We start from the raw sequence: 17,342 nt of genomic DNA, 5'->3' as shown, positions 1-17,342 counted from the left end.
TGGTGTGAGTCACTTTTTTTCCACATCTATTTCTTCCTCCTCCCCATCAGGAGGAAAGAGTCAGCAACCATTTTATTGACAGATGTATTGCTCAGCACCGAGAGAGTAAGATATTGAGAACACTCAGTCATCTGCTAGATTTAAGTCTTTACTGCTAGTAATAAGAGGCATATATATAAAACATACATCTACAAGCTGCAAGTTATCTGAAAAAGACCAAGTTACTGGAGTTCCTTTCTCATCCCTGAATGTGGGCTATGTACTGGTCATTTTGTCTTGCAGCCAAGACAGTTTTATTTGTGGACTTAGATCTGTTCTGAGAATATGATAAGGGCAAATATATCAAAGTCAACATTTCTAATGGTATTGCTTGTTTTTACCTGTTCTGTTGACTCTCTCAGGGCTCTGTCATGGTCTCCTGCTGTCACAGTCCAGTGCAAGGGTTTATTGGATCTGTATAATGAAAGCAAACATTGGAGCTACTTACAGTCAGCCATACAGCTTCCTTATTCAGCAGTCATACATCCCTTCTGGCTCTTCTCTAATTAGTCACTTATTCCCAGGACTGCTGAGCAAGAGCTTCTCACCCTGACAAACGCACTGCATCAGTTCTGGCTTTGCCACAGCTCTGACTGCAGCCAGCCCAATTACCTTTATCGGATCTCACAGGCAAGACCAACTCATCGCCATCTCCCAAATCACTCATCACAGAGGAAGGGCAGAAGGGAAGCCTCACAGTGGACAGGTGTGAGTATGACCTGCAGCTCTCCAGCCTGGAGGAGCACGGGGAGCACAGAGGACAGGGACAGCAGCAGAGGTGGCCGGGGACACACTGGACACACTCACGGCTGCACGCAGTGGGCGGCTGTCAGGATCCACGTGGGGCTGATGACAACCCCGCTGCACTGGTAGTCTCCAAGGAAGTTCAGGGCAGCGTGCCATGGCCAGCAGTGAGGACAGGCCTCCTCAGCCCCACTAACGCGCTTGAACAGCCACCAGGGAATCACAGGGGGAAGGCCACAGCTGTCTGCAAGAGCCAAAGTGGTTATAAATTGTCAAGAAAGTTTTCTGTTTTCCTAGATAACCTCATGGAGGGGATACAGCTAGGTCAAAGAAGCAGGAGAGACCAAGTTTGTCTGTCCTGTCTGCAACGGGTGGGGGAAGGAAAACAGACAGATGAAAGCTGGAATCCTGGAATCCTAAGGAGTTCAGCACTTCTGAGACCAAACAAGGCTCAGGCACTGAAAGCAAGTCTCTCCCACCCTCTACACATCCCCACTCCCTGCAGAAATTGCACGTGGCCAAACAGAGAACACACCACACATATGGGGAATGAGAGATGGTGCACCTCCCTTTCACTTTTTGTCCATGGAAGTGGTACACAGAAGGGGACCTGAGGTCAGCAAGCAACTGCCTCGCTGCAGAATCCTTATACATTAGAGAAAAGGTCAGACTGGATCGACTGAGCAGAACTTAGTTGTTTTACCTAAGGGGACATCCCTCAGAGGCAACACTGGTGCAGTAGCTAATCCTGAGTCTTCTCTTCCTGCCTCCTCTACAAGAGAGGAAAAAAGAGTTAGCTCTTACTCAGATTAAGAACTCTTACCTGTCCCCTCAAAAAAAGGGCCTACTTGAAGGTGGATCTTATTCACCACTGCCCCCCTGTCACCCCCAAGCAGCAGCTGGCACAATCACAAAAGTAGGGAGCAGTAATAGCAGACTAGCCCCCAAGTTCAAGATTCTTCTATAATGAAATTTTCAAGGGGAATATTAGAATGACAAAATTAGCAAGGCTGTTTGTTTCAGGTATCAGAAGTTAGTCATCTCATTTCTCAGTGAGAAATGAGAAGAAAACCCTGCTTCATCTGCCTTTTTCAGGAAAGGGAAATCTGCCACCAGCATCTATTCTGTTTCAAAATTATTTTGACACAATGCAGCAGGATTAGGCTAAAGAAATAGGCTCGGCTATCTAAGAATAGATGCAGATGATGCAGACATTGCTAGACACAGCAGGCATCTCTCTACTAACCTGAAAGAATGAAGGTGAGCTGGGCTCTGAACCCTCTGAAGTTGTTCTCCCCATCACTTTCAAAATGCACCAGCATAGTATTTCCTGGACTCAGCACTGGTTTGGGAGTTGAGAATCCACAGAGGTTAGCTGTGGGAAGGAACAAGAATGTATATTCTTAAGATTTTTTTCTTAAGATTTTTAAATGTCATCCCTCAAGCATTTGTTGCTTTAACTAATCTAGGTTTCTAGAAAACAAAAACCCTAAGTATTCGGAGACTACCTGAAAAAGTTTGTTTTGATCAGAAGAGGCACTTGCATGACAATGGTAGTCAGTAACATGCATAAGCAATAGCAGGCAGAATTTCCTACAATCACGTTACTGATATGTAAAAACAATCCTAGCTTTCTCATGATGGAACTACAAATAATCTTGAACAGACAGTATGAATGCCCCCCACTGCACAAGGAAAACCTACTTGAGGACTACTTGCCACTATTGTGGGGTACCAGCAGAATCTCTCCCAAATAGTCTATGTGTATAGCTTGAGGACCTCGAGAACAGCTACTAGAGTTTTTCTCCTCCTTTTGAGAGCACTCAGTTTGCATAGCATCTGGAAGTCCCATAGCTGCAGCTGGACAGGGAACTTGCACTCTATTCCAAAGGAGTATTGCCTGTAAGAATCCAAGTTTCCTATGGCAAAGCCATGCTGGAAGGCTTACCTCAACCGAAATGAGTCAGGATGATGCTGAAAGCTCTCCCCTGCAAGATTCCAGGTTCGAGTTTGCCAGCCTTCTTCCTCCCATTTAAATACACGTATTTCCAATGGAAACCAGATTTCTTTTCAATGGAACTATAACATTAATACTTATTCACCACTTGGTAAACACATGCAAATTACTAAGTTACTGCTACAAAATGGATGGGGACAAAACAGAAGCAGTTTGCCAAAGATTAATTTTCATTGGCAAACACAGGACAGCTTGAGTCTCTTACCCAGCTTATTTTTTATTTTTATTTATTTTTTATTTAAAAAACAAAAACAACAAAAAAAAAACACCATCTTCTCATCATCTGTCTTTTGGCTCACATACAGGTCTATAAAGAGTTAGCCAGAATCCAGTTCAAATATCTTCACTTCTGAGCACCACATTGCTTTTCACCTTAATAGATATACTCTGCTAAACTAAGTGTGGTGCCTGGATTTTTTTTTTTATTTTTTTTTTATTTTTAAAAAGCTGGAGTGTTACAACATGCTTTCATTTAGTCCAAGCAGGAAGAACATCTGGAAATACAGATGTTCATGAAAAGAAAATTAAGAACATGTATTTCACTAAAGATTTTTATATGGATAAAACTGAAGCAGATTTAAAGTGAAGAATTAGAAAAAATATTTCCTTCTGAAAGCACTGGAAAGTTATGCCTCAGGTTAGCAATTTTTCATTAATGAAATCTCAACAAAATTAGCTGAATTCATAAAGAATTCATGTCCATTTCAGTGGAATTAGACATCAATAGACAGCCATGCTTGCGCTCTGCCTTACTTTAAACATTTATCTTCTTAATGAATCTTATAGCAAAATTGCTCTTGCTCTCTTTGGATAGAAACGTAGAGCAGAGATCTGATCCAGCAGCACGCTTGTGTGCTCTGCTGGTTCTGCAGCAGGACATGAGCCACAGCCCTGCACCCAGCTCCACAACACCAGCCTTGGTGTCCTTGGAAATGTGTAGCTTCAACCAGAACATGGGATCTCCTGTGCCAACGGTACACTTGGCCATGGTGGGCAAGACAGAAGAAAAAAAAAAGCTTTTTTCTAATTTGAAACAGAGTATTCATGCTCACCTAGCTGGTTTTCCTCTTCTGCATCACTGTAAACAGTAACTGCATCATAAATACAGCCTGGGCTAAGTTCAAGGGCAAAGTCTTCAAACTCCAGCTGCAAAGAAGACAAGCAAGTGGGAAACATCAGGAGTGAAGTAATAGCTGAAGCACTTAGCCTTCTTAACCTGGAGCTGCAGAAAGGTCACGTTTAGGAATTTGAGCATTGCTTTCCTTGTCAAAGGTGTCATGCTTTGCACCAAAACAGCCTGTGGGCCATCTTGCCATGATGATGCTGACTGCTCCCCCATGTGCAGGGCTACAGAGGATGCATGTAGCCTACATTTTGCCTTCAGGGATTTCTGCTGTTTTGTACTTTTGAAGGGTCAGTGTTCCATGTGGAATGCCCTTTCAAGAGCTTCTCTTTCAAGAAAGGAGAGTGGGTGATTTGTTTGGTTTGTTTTTAATCCATACCTCACGTTCTCACAGTAACAGAGCAGTAGCAACCCAAAGAATAGGTTTTCATACCCTTGAGCATCACTAGGTTTAATATAGCTTTCCACCCCTTAGCCAAGGCAGCAGGGGAGTAAAGTTGCTTCTCTGAACAATATAAGATGGCACTGTGGGACGTGATCAGCTGGATGCTTGCTGCACACTAACAGTGACATGCAGTGAAACTAAAGAGATGCTGCTACTATGAGTGGGAGCTATTACACACAGCCTATGCACAACAAGAAGCAAACATCTTGGTATAAGGCTAAGGAGTAGCTTGGGGGTATTGACACTACCGTGAGGAAAAAGCTGGCTGTTTGCAACATAAGCTCTACCTCCCTTTTACCCCCAGAACTCCGTGCTGCACTTCAAGGTACAGCTATGCAGAGATAGTATTGGTGCCTGCAGACCTGAAGCACTTACAACAGTCACCGCAGCTCTGCACACAAGTTCAGAGGTGATGCCTAATTGACAAAATATGCCCTGTAAAGAGTCAGTGACCTGGAAACCTTACAATTTACAGTCTTGCGTGTCACAGATGTTCTGGCAGGATTTTATTGAATCACTCCTCTGAACTGTTCTCAGTGCAGAGGTTTAAGTGCAGTTTCTCCTTTTATTACCTTTACAGCATACTCTACTGGAGCCTCAATGAGCCAGTGGCACTTGGTGTTCCTGGGATACAAGCCAGGGTAGTTTGCAGAATCAATCTTCCCCTCTTCCTCCAGCATTGCAACACTCCCACAGCCTGAACCTGCAACACAGTGAGAAGGAGACAGCTTGGCAGCTGGGATTACACAGTGCTTTTAATAAACCCACACCAACAACTAGATTTTTAAGGTTGCCAGGCACACAAAGGATAGCTTTTCATTTTAAATGGGTCAGAAAGGAGAGCAGAGGAGTTTCTATAGCGTAGGCAAGGTCACCTGCTTCAGACTCCTTATGGACAGCTGTGAAGGTGAGTTCAAACCCACGGCCAGCATTGCTCCCATCAGAAACAAACGTAATGGTGGCCTGGTCCGACTCTATCAGCAGAGGGGCTGGGAACACGTTCCCACAGACTTTGCCTGAGGGAGACAAGGATTTGGTGGTAAGCGTGAAGAGAGCACATTTATTCAGGCAAATCTTGCAGTGATTCATTAAGCTGGATCCCATTATGAAGGTCTCGTCTCACACTGAACAGAGAGACTGTTCAGCCTTCATTACCTATAAATTATTCAGAGGCTGTAGAGAAAAAAATGGAGAGATGGGACTTCATCCAAAACAACTGCATGAACAACCAAGTATTTCTAGAGGATGAATTGCATGGACTAGGGATGTTAGGCTATTATTAGCACACGGTCATTAGTACTAAGAGGGGACAAGTAGTCAGTATTTACTTGAAATATTTATCAGTTCAGTACTAAGAGCACTTTACAAAGGGACATGGGGTCCCTTCTGTTTTGGTCTCACCTCTACAACTACTTGGTAACCTGTATGCTTGCTGTGCCATATAACCAGTTTTGAAACAAGTAGCCTTTCTGAGAGGCATCTCTAACACACTTGCCGGCAGTGCTAGCACATCAGAAAGTCACCTGGATATGCACCAGCCAAACAAGGCTAAACGCTCAGTTTTCTCTGCTACCTGTGGCCCATAGGATCAAAACAAGTATATAGGAGACAAGGCAGACAGGGCACAGAGAATTATGTGCAGCTAAAAGACGCTGTTGAGAGATGTCAGTCCACCATAGTACACTAGAAGCAAACACAAATATGAACATTTCCCTCAGTCCCACCTGTCCCACTTCATTTGGGGTCACCTCTGCCTTGTTAGATTCATAGCACAAAAAAAGCTTCTCAAAGCCATATTTGCTGTTCTTCATGATTTCAATGAATGAAAGAAATTATACCCAGTTCCCCTCACATCTCTAAGGCACCCAGACTTACTGATCAGCTCTCTTCTGCTTGAGTAGAGGGACACGTAGTCACAGTCACATCCAACTCGGTATTCTACATCTAATTTAGTGAAGTATATCAGGATGATTTTCTCCTCCGGCACTGTTATGTTCCAGGTGCACAGGCTAGAAGCAAGCAATAGTAAAGGCACATATCTGCTTGGCTGAGCCTAGCCCTGGTCAGTCCCCCTTTGGGCTGGGAACCTCCAGCAACTATTTTCCTGCAAGCATGCACCAGAAGCTGACAACCAAAGTCACCAACTCCCACTTGGTAATGTTATTTTAAAAAAAATCTGTTATCATATTATCATCATCTGAGAAGAGAGTTATCAATAGCAGAAGAGTGCTGTGAATTCCTTTGGCGCTAGGTGGAGAGTGGTCAGTAGCAACAGCTTTGTGTTAATGCTAATGGCACCACCAGCCCAGCTGATCTCATTTCTGTGCCTCTTGCAAGAGCTGAAAGCTTCTTTGTGTGAGCTGACACAGATACGGCTGCACCACAAAGGGCACGACAGATCTCTGGCCAGCCACAACCATTCTGTGAGCGTGGCTCAGACAGAATCTGTGTTACAAACAGATTTTGTCTTCTCCTCGCAACACTACCCTGCCCAGTGAGCACAGCCAGGGATTTGCATTGCAGGGAACACCAAGCTGCTGTGAGCTGGGCACTGCCAGCAGCAGGCAGTGCCACTGAGCCCTGGGCCATGCTGCAGCGGGTGCCCGGCAGATACCTGTTGTTGGGGTAGTCATCCTCCGGGGACTGTGGGTACCAAACACGGCCGCTTTCTCCAAAAACCAGTGTGCCTTGGGGACTGCACTGGTCTGGCACAGGAAGGGGACTTGGCACGGCAGCTAGGGAGAGAAAAGCATCGTGGCACTATCAGCCCAGGCACAGGCTATGGCACTGCAGTTCTTTAAAATCAGAAGCGCTTGACAGAGTTGAAAGAAGCCTCAAAAGTTAAATTTCTTCCGCAAAATCCTACTGACAAGCCTCCAGCACTTCAGGATTTGTGCTGCCAACACACTGGGCCTGCATTCATTCACCCTGCTAAGAGCTGACGTGCCTGCTCCAAGCTTATTTTTAATTAAGCAGCGTTTTGTTCCATCCTCCATTTTCTATGGGCATTTGATTCATGTGGATCCCGATAGCCCTGCTCTGCAGAGCCCTGTGCAGCTGCTTTGTAGCCACGTGGCTTCTACTCCTTGCAGTTATTGTTCCCAATTAAAAGGCACATCCTCAGCTGCAGACAGCCCCTCTTTGAACACACAACCATTAAGGATCCCTAGCAAAGCCATAATGGGCTGGGTATTAGTTAACACCAACACCTCGGCTCTGATGGCTGTGACAGAAATAACAGCATCTCCTTAATAACTTCCATGAGCACTGTAATCACCTGTACAGGAAAATACAAGTGGCCTGCAGGGAGCGTGTGCCCAGACCTGTGCCTGGCTCTAAAAGGCAGCTGTGATAAGCCGCTACAATCACTGCACTCGATATAGCACACCTCTTCCCACATGCATTCAAAGCTGTGTGATTAGGAGACAACACCCTCATCTCTCCCGTGTGACATTTCAGGAGCACGAGAGCAGCTCGGGTCTGGAGCTGGCTAGTGCTCAAAGGGAGTTTACAAACTTTGCTGCTGCTGCATCAGCTGGAAACTAAAGAGAAGTGCTGTGGGTGGAGCAGCAGGACAACACGAATCCCTGTGGTGCTGAGCAGATAGAAGAGGAAAGAGCCTTCTGGTACTCGTAGCCATACCTACCTGCTGCCATGTGCTGGGCAATGAAGTCCATGAGTGCAGCCACCCTGGAGAAGACACCTGGGGAGCCTCGGGCCGTGGTGCTTCTCCTGCTGGCATCCCATCCTCTGGCACAACCGACCCCCCAGGATACCACACCAGCCAGTGTCCAGGTGCCACCGGTCCTCAGACATGCAAGGGGCCCTCCAGAGTCACCCTGGTGGGGTGGAAAGGAGCCCTGTGCCAGCAGCAGCAAGCTGGAGGTGCTGCATGACAGGTCAGCTCCACCACAGCAGCCAGCACAGCCCTGTTGGCTTCTCCCCATCACAGGGAAACCCCAAGGAAGAAGGGAGATCTGCCTTCTTCGCAGGTTCCTGGTAGCACTGCCCACGCCAGGCTCCCTTGCTCAATTCACAGAGGTCCCCCCTGGTTTCATCAGGATGGGGGCATTTGGATGCTGAGGTGGAGCTCCTGCCTTTAGCAATGCACAGGGCAGGACCAGGCGAGACAGCAAACACTCATCAGCCTCCCGCCCGCTCCCCAAATCCCACCATCAGGAGATCCCTCCTGCCTTTGTCATCCTGAAGCTCCTTGGAAAGCCCTTGCTCAGCAGAGAGCTGACAGCACCATTACTGCTGCTGCCTCCCTCTCTCCCCAGAGGTTTGCAGATGGGCAGGGTGGGCCTGCTGCCCAGCAGGAGCCTGTATGGAAGAGTTCTTACCTTGCACGCATCCCTCCCGCCGTCAGGAAATCCTGCACACAGCATGGAGCCCTGCACGGGCGGCAGGTCCATGGCCCTCAGCAGGGCACTGCAGGTCGGGCTGTCGATGAGGGGCAGCTCCACCTCCTGCAGGACGGGAGCCAGCGCCCCGGCCCCTGTGGGAGCAACCAGGCCATGTCCAGCACCCACAGGACAGCTCGTCCCTCTGGGCAGCACCCTCATCCCCCGGGAGCTGTACCCACCCCTTCCCAACACCCTGCACAAGCAGTCAGGGGTCCAGCACTGGTCACCTGCCTGGGTCAGTGATGTCCTGAAGCAGTTTGGGATCACCTAGCAGAGATACGGAGCTAGGCAAGTAATGCATTTGTGTGCCACCCACCAACGCAGAGAAGAGTCCCCCAAAACAGGGCTGGAAAAGGCCAGTCCTCAGGTGATCAGGCAAAAAGACAATGCTTTCTTCTCCCAGGTGCCCTACTACAAGGCTGGAGACTTTCAAGGGCCAGGGTAAAGCCCTCAGCTAGCTGCTAGCATGGGCAGCCAGCCCTGGCAGTGAAAGGGTGTGCTTGAGCATGGGGGAAAGGTCCATGTTCTCTACTGTGAATGAGCCCCAGACCACAGGGAACATAGAAACGCAGCTGAGCTGGGGAGGGAAAGCAGCAGCCACTTGCTGCAATGGTTTCACTGCACCCTGGGCTCCTGAGAAGGGTTTCAGAGAAAGCATCACCAAGAGCAACTCCTGCACCTATCTATTCAGGCATTTTCATCTCTATCAAAATGTACCAAAACTCAAGCAACTGCAATTCTTTTGAGATAACAGTTTTCTGATATCTGGAGGAGATATGTATTAAGTACAAAGGAGCTACTCCCACTCTTGTAGCACCTTGTAAGGACAGTTCTGCTTGCAGGAGGCTCTGATATGCGTGCATGAATATGCACAGCAGCACCGCAGAGTGCAACCTTTGCTAATGAGCTCCAAGGTCCCATGCTGCAGGAAAATGCTGATCTGCACATCTCTACCAGGTGATGGTAGTGACAAGCAGAGGAGCCCTGATGAGCAACAGAGTGCTTTAATTCTCCGCCTGACAGGAGTCACCTTTTCTTGCCTTGCTATTTCTGGAACAAAACATCTCCTTTCCCCTATTCACCACCCTTCCTTCCTGCAGCTGTGACTGGAGGGCCCTGCCAGTTCACTCACCCTCAGACACCTTGCCCCAGCCACTTGTCACACACAGCATCCCAGCCTCGAAGTCCTCATCCCTGTGGGGGAGGCAGATCGGCTGGACCTCGTCCCCTGTGGAGGACAGGGTGCACAGATGAGCACACAAACTCAGCGTTTCCAGGATCACATCTGGTTTACAGGTACGAACAGCACCCTTCCTGTGGCACTGTTTCATATCTTCCCCTTCCCAAAACGCTGCAGTCACACGTGGGTGGTTATAAACTAGACATACAAACTGAAGTTAATCACGTGTGAATGGGTTTGTACTGAGGCAGGGCACATTCAGAAAGTTCAGGGAGGTAGCTAGCTGCCACTAAATGTTAACTTAAGCAGAAGCATATTTGGGAAGGGGACAAAAGAGGAAAAGGGTGAACAGCATGATAGGGAAGAACGGGGAAGAGGAAAGCACATTACTTCTACAGTCTCACACAGCATGAGAACAGGGCTGTGCTTGGGGAATTCTTTATATCATTCTCTTCTGTGAGGACCAGTGCTGATCAGTATCAGAAAAGGAGGTATGAAGGCCATTAGAAACTTTAAGGGCTCATCTCATTACAGTCCAGGCATGTATTGGCTAGATTTTCCTTGTCATTAGCAGAGAAATGGATCACAATTCTCCTTGGCTGCCTTGAAGGGGCACTGGCAGCGTTCAGCCTTCAGAAGGGCTTGGCAGGGAGTCCTGTCATTTCTTCAAGGGTTGTCCATAGGGCTTGGATGATGTTGAGCCCAGTTTATGCCTACAGACACCGATTTAGCTGCAGTACAGGCACAGAGGCAGCCCTCAAGCAGCCTTCCTCAGACTGACTGAGTGTCAGGATGCCTGAGCCCTGAAACAAATGTTTCTTGGGTCTTATTTCCTATATTCCTGCCATTACAGGCAAAACGTGAGACTACCACCATCCGAGCCAGTGATCTGAGAAGTGACAGAAGGTTATTTTATGTTGGCTGATCTGCCATCTGATGGTCACAGTCAGGCATGGCCAGTTGGCTGTAACTCAGCAGAGCTCTATATAATCCCTCAGGGAACTGCTTTTGAAGAGTGTAGGAAGGGAGATTTGCACTACTTTCCTAATGCTGAGGCCCTAACATTATCTCCAGAGGCTTTGCCTTTGCCTGCAGAAGTGTTTACAGCAAGCAGGTTTTAATCCAGCCTGCACCTCAGCGGGCAGGCCCCTCACAGCCTGCTGCCAATAAACAGCCATGGGTCACGGCCAAGAGGAAGCTGACAGCTTTCCAGCAGCTCACCAAGATCCAGCATCAGCACAGCAGGGCTGGAGGAAGCATCACTGATACCACTTCTATGAAGGGAGCACAAAGACACAGGGAAATCTGGTGCACAAGGAAGACACGGGCATATTCAGAGCACAGACCCTGACCCAAGGGCCAAACTTCATGACAATTAATCAAAGTCCCTTCAGATTAGACTACAGTTAACCTGATTGTGTTACTTTGATGAGAATTAAAGGCAAAACCAAAGGGACTTTCACTACATTGCCTCTACCCCCAGGGCTCCCACTTACCAAGGCGGGCTGGGTGCTGCAGGTGCAGCACAGCCACATCGCAGTCCATGTAGTGCAGCTGGTTGAACCCAGGGTGGATGAACACATGCAAGACAGGGATGCTCTGCTCCTGCCTGTCCACCCGCTGGAGGTGATGCTCCCCCACTGTCACCACCAGGCTCTTAAGGAGTTTCCTGATAGGAAAAACAGTGCCAACATGATGTGGGAGAAGGCTGCAAGGTCCCAGTCAGGCATGGGTGCTGCAACCCTGCAGCACGCTCCTGCACTGGACTGGGAACTGGACTTCCAGCTGGGCTGACTTCACTTCAGCAGCCACGCAGAGGATTCACTGATCTCCAGTTGGAAAAGATGGACTTTTAAATGGATGAACAGGCTTGTTTCATCTGTTATCCATCAAGCCACTGTTTGTACCCAGCCAGCACAGAGCTGCCAGAAGTTGTCCCAGCAGATTCCTCTGCAGCCAGCCTGGACAGGAAAAAGGACAGTATCTGTTGCCTTGGGCCTCACCCAACCTCCCCACTGGTTTCAGCCCTGAAACACAAAGCACAGCCCTTGTTACCTGCAGCCCAGGATCCTAAAAGCACATGACGAGCCTCAAAAGCAATGGGAACCAAATGCCAGAGTAGTTTTGGCCCCATAAATCCTCCATCCTGGTTTTGTTATCTGTGCATTCAGGAGATGAGCAGAGGCAGGCATTTAAGAGCTGTACGATGTTTTCAGGCAGCCACACGTGGATTAAATTAATGCTAGACAACTGTATGCCCATTACAATTTTCTGCATATTTTATAAGCAATATATTGTCACAGTTAAACTTAGAGCAATCAGCTCCAGCATAGTCAAAGCCATTTAGTATGTCTTTTAGCAATTAGGTAGTTATGCTATCAGAGCTGTCATACCCAATAACTAGAGGGACAGCAGAGAAACTGCACCTCTGGTACTACAGCAAGTGCACTGAAAGCTGCGGGGTGGGACAGTATTGCCCTTGATGGGACACGTGAACTGGGCTCAAAGACCTAGCAGTGGGCACCACCAGAAATACCCATAGGGACCACACATCTCATCTTTGCTTCAGCTGCCAGCATCTCATTACAAACCCACAGTGCAGGGTACAACACAGCAGCAAGCTTGTCTTGAGATCTTCACAATTAGGGCTAATTAAAAGGTCTGCCAGCACTATGAAACAGGACAAAACTCAGACCTGGACTGACCGCCCCTTTTCCCCAGCCTATGTTCACCTGGGAGTCCAAAAAACCTCAGTGCTCAGACAAGAGCTTTGAAGCCTATTTATTCCTGATTTATAGTAGTTTTGTGGGTTTTTTGAACCACCTGCCCTCAATCTCCTCTACACTCTCCATGGCATTATAGCCCTTCATGAAAGTCTGACTGCTGTGAATTACACTGTGCTATTTCAGCCACGCAGCCCTCAGAGGTGGCAAATCCAGGCAGCCTGGCAGGTACACACATTAAAGCTGCCCGCCTTCAAGTGTAGCACCAAGCCTTCAGAATCAAAGCATTGGGGGAATTAGGGGGTGGAGGTGTTCAGTGCAAGCCTTTGCTTCAGTGTTGTCCAGTAGATTAAGATATATCTATACTTTCACCTAGGAAAGCCCTTCCTCTCATTGTCTAATCACTCACAGACATCTGAGCTGTGTCAGTAGGTTCGTTAATCTCCAGGGACTGTTTACCGAAACTGGAAAGTTGCTGCATTTCCCAGCAATTTCTGGCACCCAGAACTGCCTGGCAGTGCAAATCCCACAGTAGACGGGAACACAGGAACAGCATTAGCAGCATAACTGTTGAAAGTAGAAGCACCAGCTAGTTTCTCACTGCATAAAGGAGCAAGCAGGTGTCTTGTTATCAAGGTTAATCTTGCCCATTAAAATTTTTATACCACAGCAACTTTGTCATCATTCAACATCAGTCCTCAGAAGTGATGCTAAAGTTCAGTAAAAAACAGATGTGAAACTGACTGGCCTGCCACTGCAGTACAATAGATTGTAAAAGGGCTGGCAAAGGTGTCACGTACCATTGTCCCGGCCCATTAAGAGGTCTTTAGCATGACCTGTAAAGTTGGTCTTGCATTAGAAGTACAGAAGCCAGTGACTGCTATGAGAAATAGGACAGATGCCGGGGCTGCTTTTACCAGGAAGCTTCACACTGCTGCTCCTTCTGCCTCAGAAACGCTTCTCTGGGTGCTTGCTCAGGCCAGCAGAGTCTTTTAGAGACAGAGCTCTTAAAATCATCAATACAGGCATTTAAAAGGAATTGTGGTGGCACAGATCTCCCACACCCTGGTAGCAGTGGGTATTACTCTGCAGCAGGCCCAGTAAGGTCACTCTGACACTGTGCTGTGGTGACACGCATGGGACTCGCATCACTAAAGCCTTTTGGCTACTCTGTTTTTTCCCCACCCAAATATATAGCATTTGCACTGAACAGGACATCTGAATTTGGGTTGCAGACTCCCTGTCCTGAGGAACCCTCTCCTCAGGCTCTGGAGACAAGCATGCAGAGCCCCAATGGGGGCAAGCACAGTGCTGGGGATTGCACAAATCACTCACAGGCCCATGGCCCCATAGTGACACCTCCCATGGAGCCTTGGCAGAGCACTGGTCCCTCTCAGCCCCACAGGTGTCTCTTCTGCCCTCCCTGACCAGCAGGTCCCACACCTGGGCCCAGGAACCCCCTCACTATCACAACAGGAGCCCAAGTTGTGAGGCATTTCAGGAGTACAGGGGACTTACTGCTCCAGGTTGACCACGCAGTGAGCAGCAGTAATAACCACGTCTTCTCGGACCAGACTGCCGCCACAGATATGGAAACGGCCCAGTTTCAGGGACACCTTCAAAGAAAGGGTCAGATATGTTTCAGATGAGGTGACTCCTGTTTCTTACCAAAATGAGGCCAAAGATCATCCCAGGTAAGTCACTTCCAAGTGTCTGCTGACCCTAGGCCTTCAGCCCCAGCAGTATTTGAGAGGAACAAAACCCTGGAGCACCCCAAGAGAGAGAAGATGGGCCAGAAGTCCCACTCCTCTTTAATACTACTGCAAGAGCATCCCCAGAGCTTGACACTAGCCAGGGATCCAGAGGCATCCACCTGATCCCAGCACACTGCACTCTCCTCCTAAAGGACCTGGCTACCCTTCACACTACTACCCACATACAACTCCAAGCTGCTGCATGTGTAGGGACTGAGTTTTGGGAAGAGGGAGGTGATAAATGCCAACTTCCCGCTGTAGCAGGGCACCACAGAAGTGTCTGTTCATCCTGCCTGCCCCTGCAAAGCCTGTACCACACAACCCATCAGACCCACAAAAGCTCTGCAGCTGCATCAGCTCACACCAGCCAGAGATCTTTTCTTAACCATTAGATCAGCTCATTCTTCCCCACTTCTAGAGGCAAACAGCCTGAAAAAGCAGGCAAGAGGGATTTTTTTTTATTTTATTTTTTTAGTGCAGCTTCCACTCCTGAGCAAGCAGTGTTCAATGACTTGAGGAGGAAAGAAAGCTTACTCCAGCTTCTCCTCCCCCTTCCCCATGAAGGAGGGAACACATTGCCACTCAGACCTGCCAGGGCTGTCCCCCAGGCACCGACTCTCTTCCTCCAACAATCCGAGAGAAGAACCCCAGTGGCAGAACATCCTCCGGGCTTTCCAGATCAATGGGACGAAGTCCACATTTCAGACCTGCAGTGAGGACAGAAACAAGAGTGCTTTGCAGTGAGGCAGCCCCCACAAGCTCAATTGCATCACCTCAAATGCTTCTGGCAGGTGGGGAATTAATGGGACAAATGCCAGGTGTCACAGTTTTTCTGACTCCAGCCTGTGCTTCAAGCTGAAGGCAATTTTATAGAGGTAAATGAAAAGACACAACCTGCATTTACTGATGAGAAGCTGATGTGTGCAAAGCTAAGGTATCCTGTGAGGTGCTTTCAAAATGTGTGCACAGTCATAAAAAAGCAAATTTAGATTTCATCCAGTAGTCTAGTTATGCTTAACAAAATGCAATTGGGACTTAAAAAAAAAAGTAATAAGTGCAACAGATTATAATGATGCTGCCTGAGTTTATTCAAAGCTGATTATTTCAAAGGTTCCATATCTAAGCAGTGCCCCGCAGCGCTTAACCAGAGCAACTAAAGTCATCATGAAAGATCTCATCTCTGAATCGAGCTGGCCCAGCGCTTAGTCTTGGCTTCTGCCTGAAACACATTGCAAGGAGACAAAGCTTTCTCACGTTGCTTTTGGCACCAATTGCGCCTTAGAAATGTGGACAAGGAGCCTAGGGAAAGTTTGACTTAGAGCTGAGGCCAGCCAGGGATGGCTGGGTCTGATTAAGTTTTAGATGCTTCATTGAGCTGTGCAGTTGGAGATAGATGTGTGGCAATCCCTTATGGTTCCTGGGAAGAAGCATAAAGGGAAAAAAAAACAGCACTCCTCACCCAGCTGGGTGTAATGTGCATGCTGCCCAGCCCACCAGCTGGGTGGAGGAGGTTGGGGAGCACTCTTCCCATGCAGAACATGGTCATCACAGCACAGGTCACACCTGAGGGGCCACCACAGAGCACTTGGAGCACAAAGAGAAGGAACTGACTGTAAATGCTTGTACCTGAGGTCTGCTGCTGCAGGCTGGGTGGTTTTGGAAGAGGGATAGATTCAGGCTTCTGGCTCCTTCGCTGAGGAGGGGATGGCAGCTCTTCCTCCACACCCTTCACCTGGCCTGTGTCTGCACCAGCCAAAAATCATGCTATTGACCTCTCCTGTCCCAAGTGTTTCTTGTGGTAACAAGCCAATAGGAGGGGTCCCCTGCCCCTCCCAGGCCAGGATACAAGTTCCTTTCTCAGCCATTCAAACATAAACAACACAGTGCTCATGGTTTGGGAGGTATTTGCACCATGTTTGCCCTGGCAAGAGACTGGAGTAACTCCCTGGAGTCACCAGCAGACTGGGCCTAGATCCAGAATGCTACTACCCACCACAGCACCGCCCCTCTAGCCCTCCCTTTTGCTTTGACCATGTGTAGTCTTGAAGGCTCCTTGCTTAACCTTCCCACCACAGGCACTAGAGAGCCCCCCAAGCTCTCACACCACCCTGTCTGAGTGACAGTGACCCAAGAAACCCATGTCTTTTTCCTCTGCCCACACAGCCACCTCAGCAGCACCATGAGGCTGTGGAGATCCTCACACAACTCCTGCTGTATCATGGCTCTGCAGGGCTCGGAGCTCCTTGCTGCTGCATGCCGCCCAGCCTCTTTCCCCCTGCCTTTTAATACAACATTTTACCGTATTCCCATGTCACTTCCCAGCCTCCACAGTTGGCCTCAGAGCATTTATTACCAGAGAAAGCTCAGTCACAAAATCAGATACAATTTTCTAAGCCATTGACCTGGACCGAGCTCTCCCTAGCCCCTGCTGCTGACTGGCTTTCCCAACAAGAGACCGTGGTGATTATTGCTATAGCAGCAAGACTACTGCTGAAGTAGAAAATAATAGACTTTATCAGGGAGGTAAATGATGGAGAAAACACTGTTCCCTTGGATCGGGGTGTGGGGGTGAAATAAACAACATTAGCAACAGAAGGACCAGCATCACACTGAACCAGGATGGGAGGAACAGCAGTTAGCTCATTTTCCTATTCCTGCTCCAGCTGGGCAGATCTTTTCAGCACTAGCTTCATTACCAGGAGCAAATTACTTGAAGATCACCATCTTTCTGCCCAACACGACCCCCTTCACAGCCTGCCCTGTGCTTATTTTCCCTCTCTTACCTAAAAGCATTCCTGAAATAGTTTTTATAAGTGGGAGCAGACAAGGAGATATAGATATCCATGAGGACAGCTCAGAAGGGTTTGAGAACATGCTGCTGTTTAGTGCTCTCCCAGACACTTCTCCAAAC

At 48.2% G+C, this 17,342-nt stretch overlaps 1 protein-coding gene across 1 annotated transcript in view; it reads right to left on the bottom strand.

The window, feature by feature from the left end:
• The window catches only part of OVCH1 (ovochymase 1), a 30,901-nt gene extending 16,535 nt beyond the window's left edge, over window positions 1–14,366 (bottom strand). Inside the window, exons 1-15 of the mRNA XM_032183569.1 lie at window positions 14,346–14,366; window positions 14,196–14,293; window positions 11,451–11,623; window positions 9,907–10,002; window positions 8,712–8,866; window positions 8,015–8,207; window positions 6,983–7,103; window positions 6,244–6,377; window positions 5,244–5,384; window positions 4,941–5,071; window positions 3,853–3,946; window positions 2,030–2,158; window positions 1,487–1,555; window positions 847–1,027; window positions 381–453 (exon numbers count right to left, since the gene is read on the bottom strand). Coding sequence (XP_032039460.1) covers window positions 381–453; window positions 847–1,027; window positions 1,487–1,555; window positions 2,030–2,158; window positions 3,853–3,946; window positions 4,941–5,071; window positions 5,244–5,384; window positions 6,244–6,377; window positions 6,983–7,103; window positions 8,015–8,207; window positions 8,712–8,866; window positions 9,907–10,002; window positions 11,451–11,623; window positions 14,196–14,293; window positions 14,346–14,366 — 1,809 coding nt within the window. The remainder of the gene's footprint in view (window positions 1–380; window positions 454–846; window positions 1,028–1,486; window positions 1,556–2,029; window positions 2,159–3,852; window positions 3,947–4,940; window positions 5,072–5,243; window positions 5,385–6,243; window positions 6,378–6,982; window positions 7,104–8,014; window positions 8,208–8,711; window positions 8,867–9,906; window positions 10,003–11,450; window positions 11,624–14,195; window positions 14,294–14,345) is intronic.
• Window positions 14,367–17,342: the final 2,976 nt, after the last annotated feature.

Source organism: Aythya fuligula, chromosome 1, assembly GCF_009819795.1.
Source record: "Aythya fuligula isolate bAytFul2 chromosome 1, bAytFul2.pri, whole genome shotgun sequence".
NCBI classification, from domain to species: domain Eukaryota; kingdom Metazoa; phylum Chordata; class Aves; order Anseriformes; family Anatidae; genus Aythya; species Aythya fuligula.
Note: the sequence above shows the minus strand (reverse complement) of the source record. Positions and strands in the feature narration are given on the sequence as shown.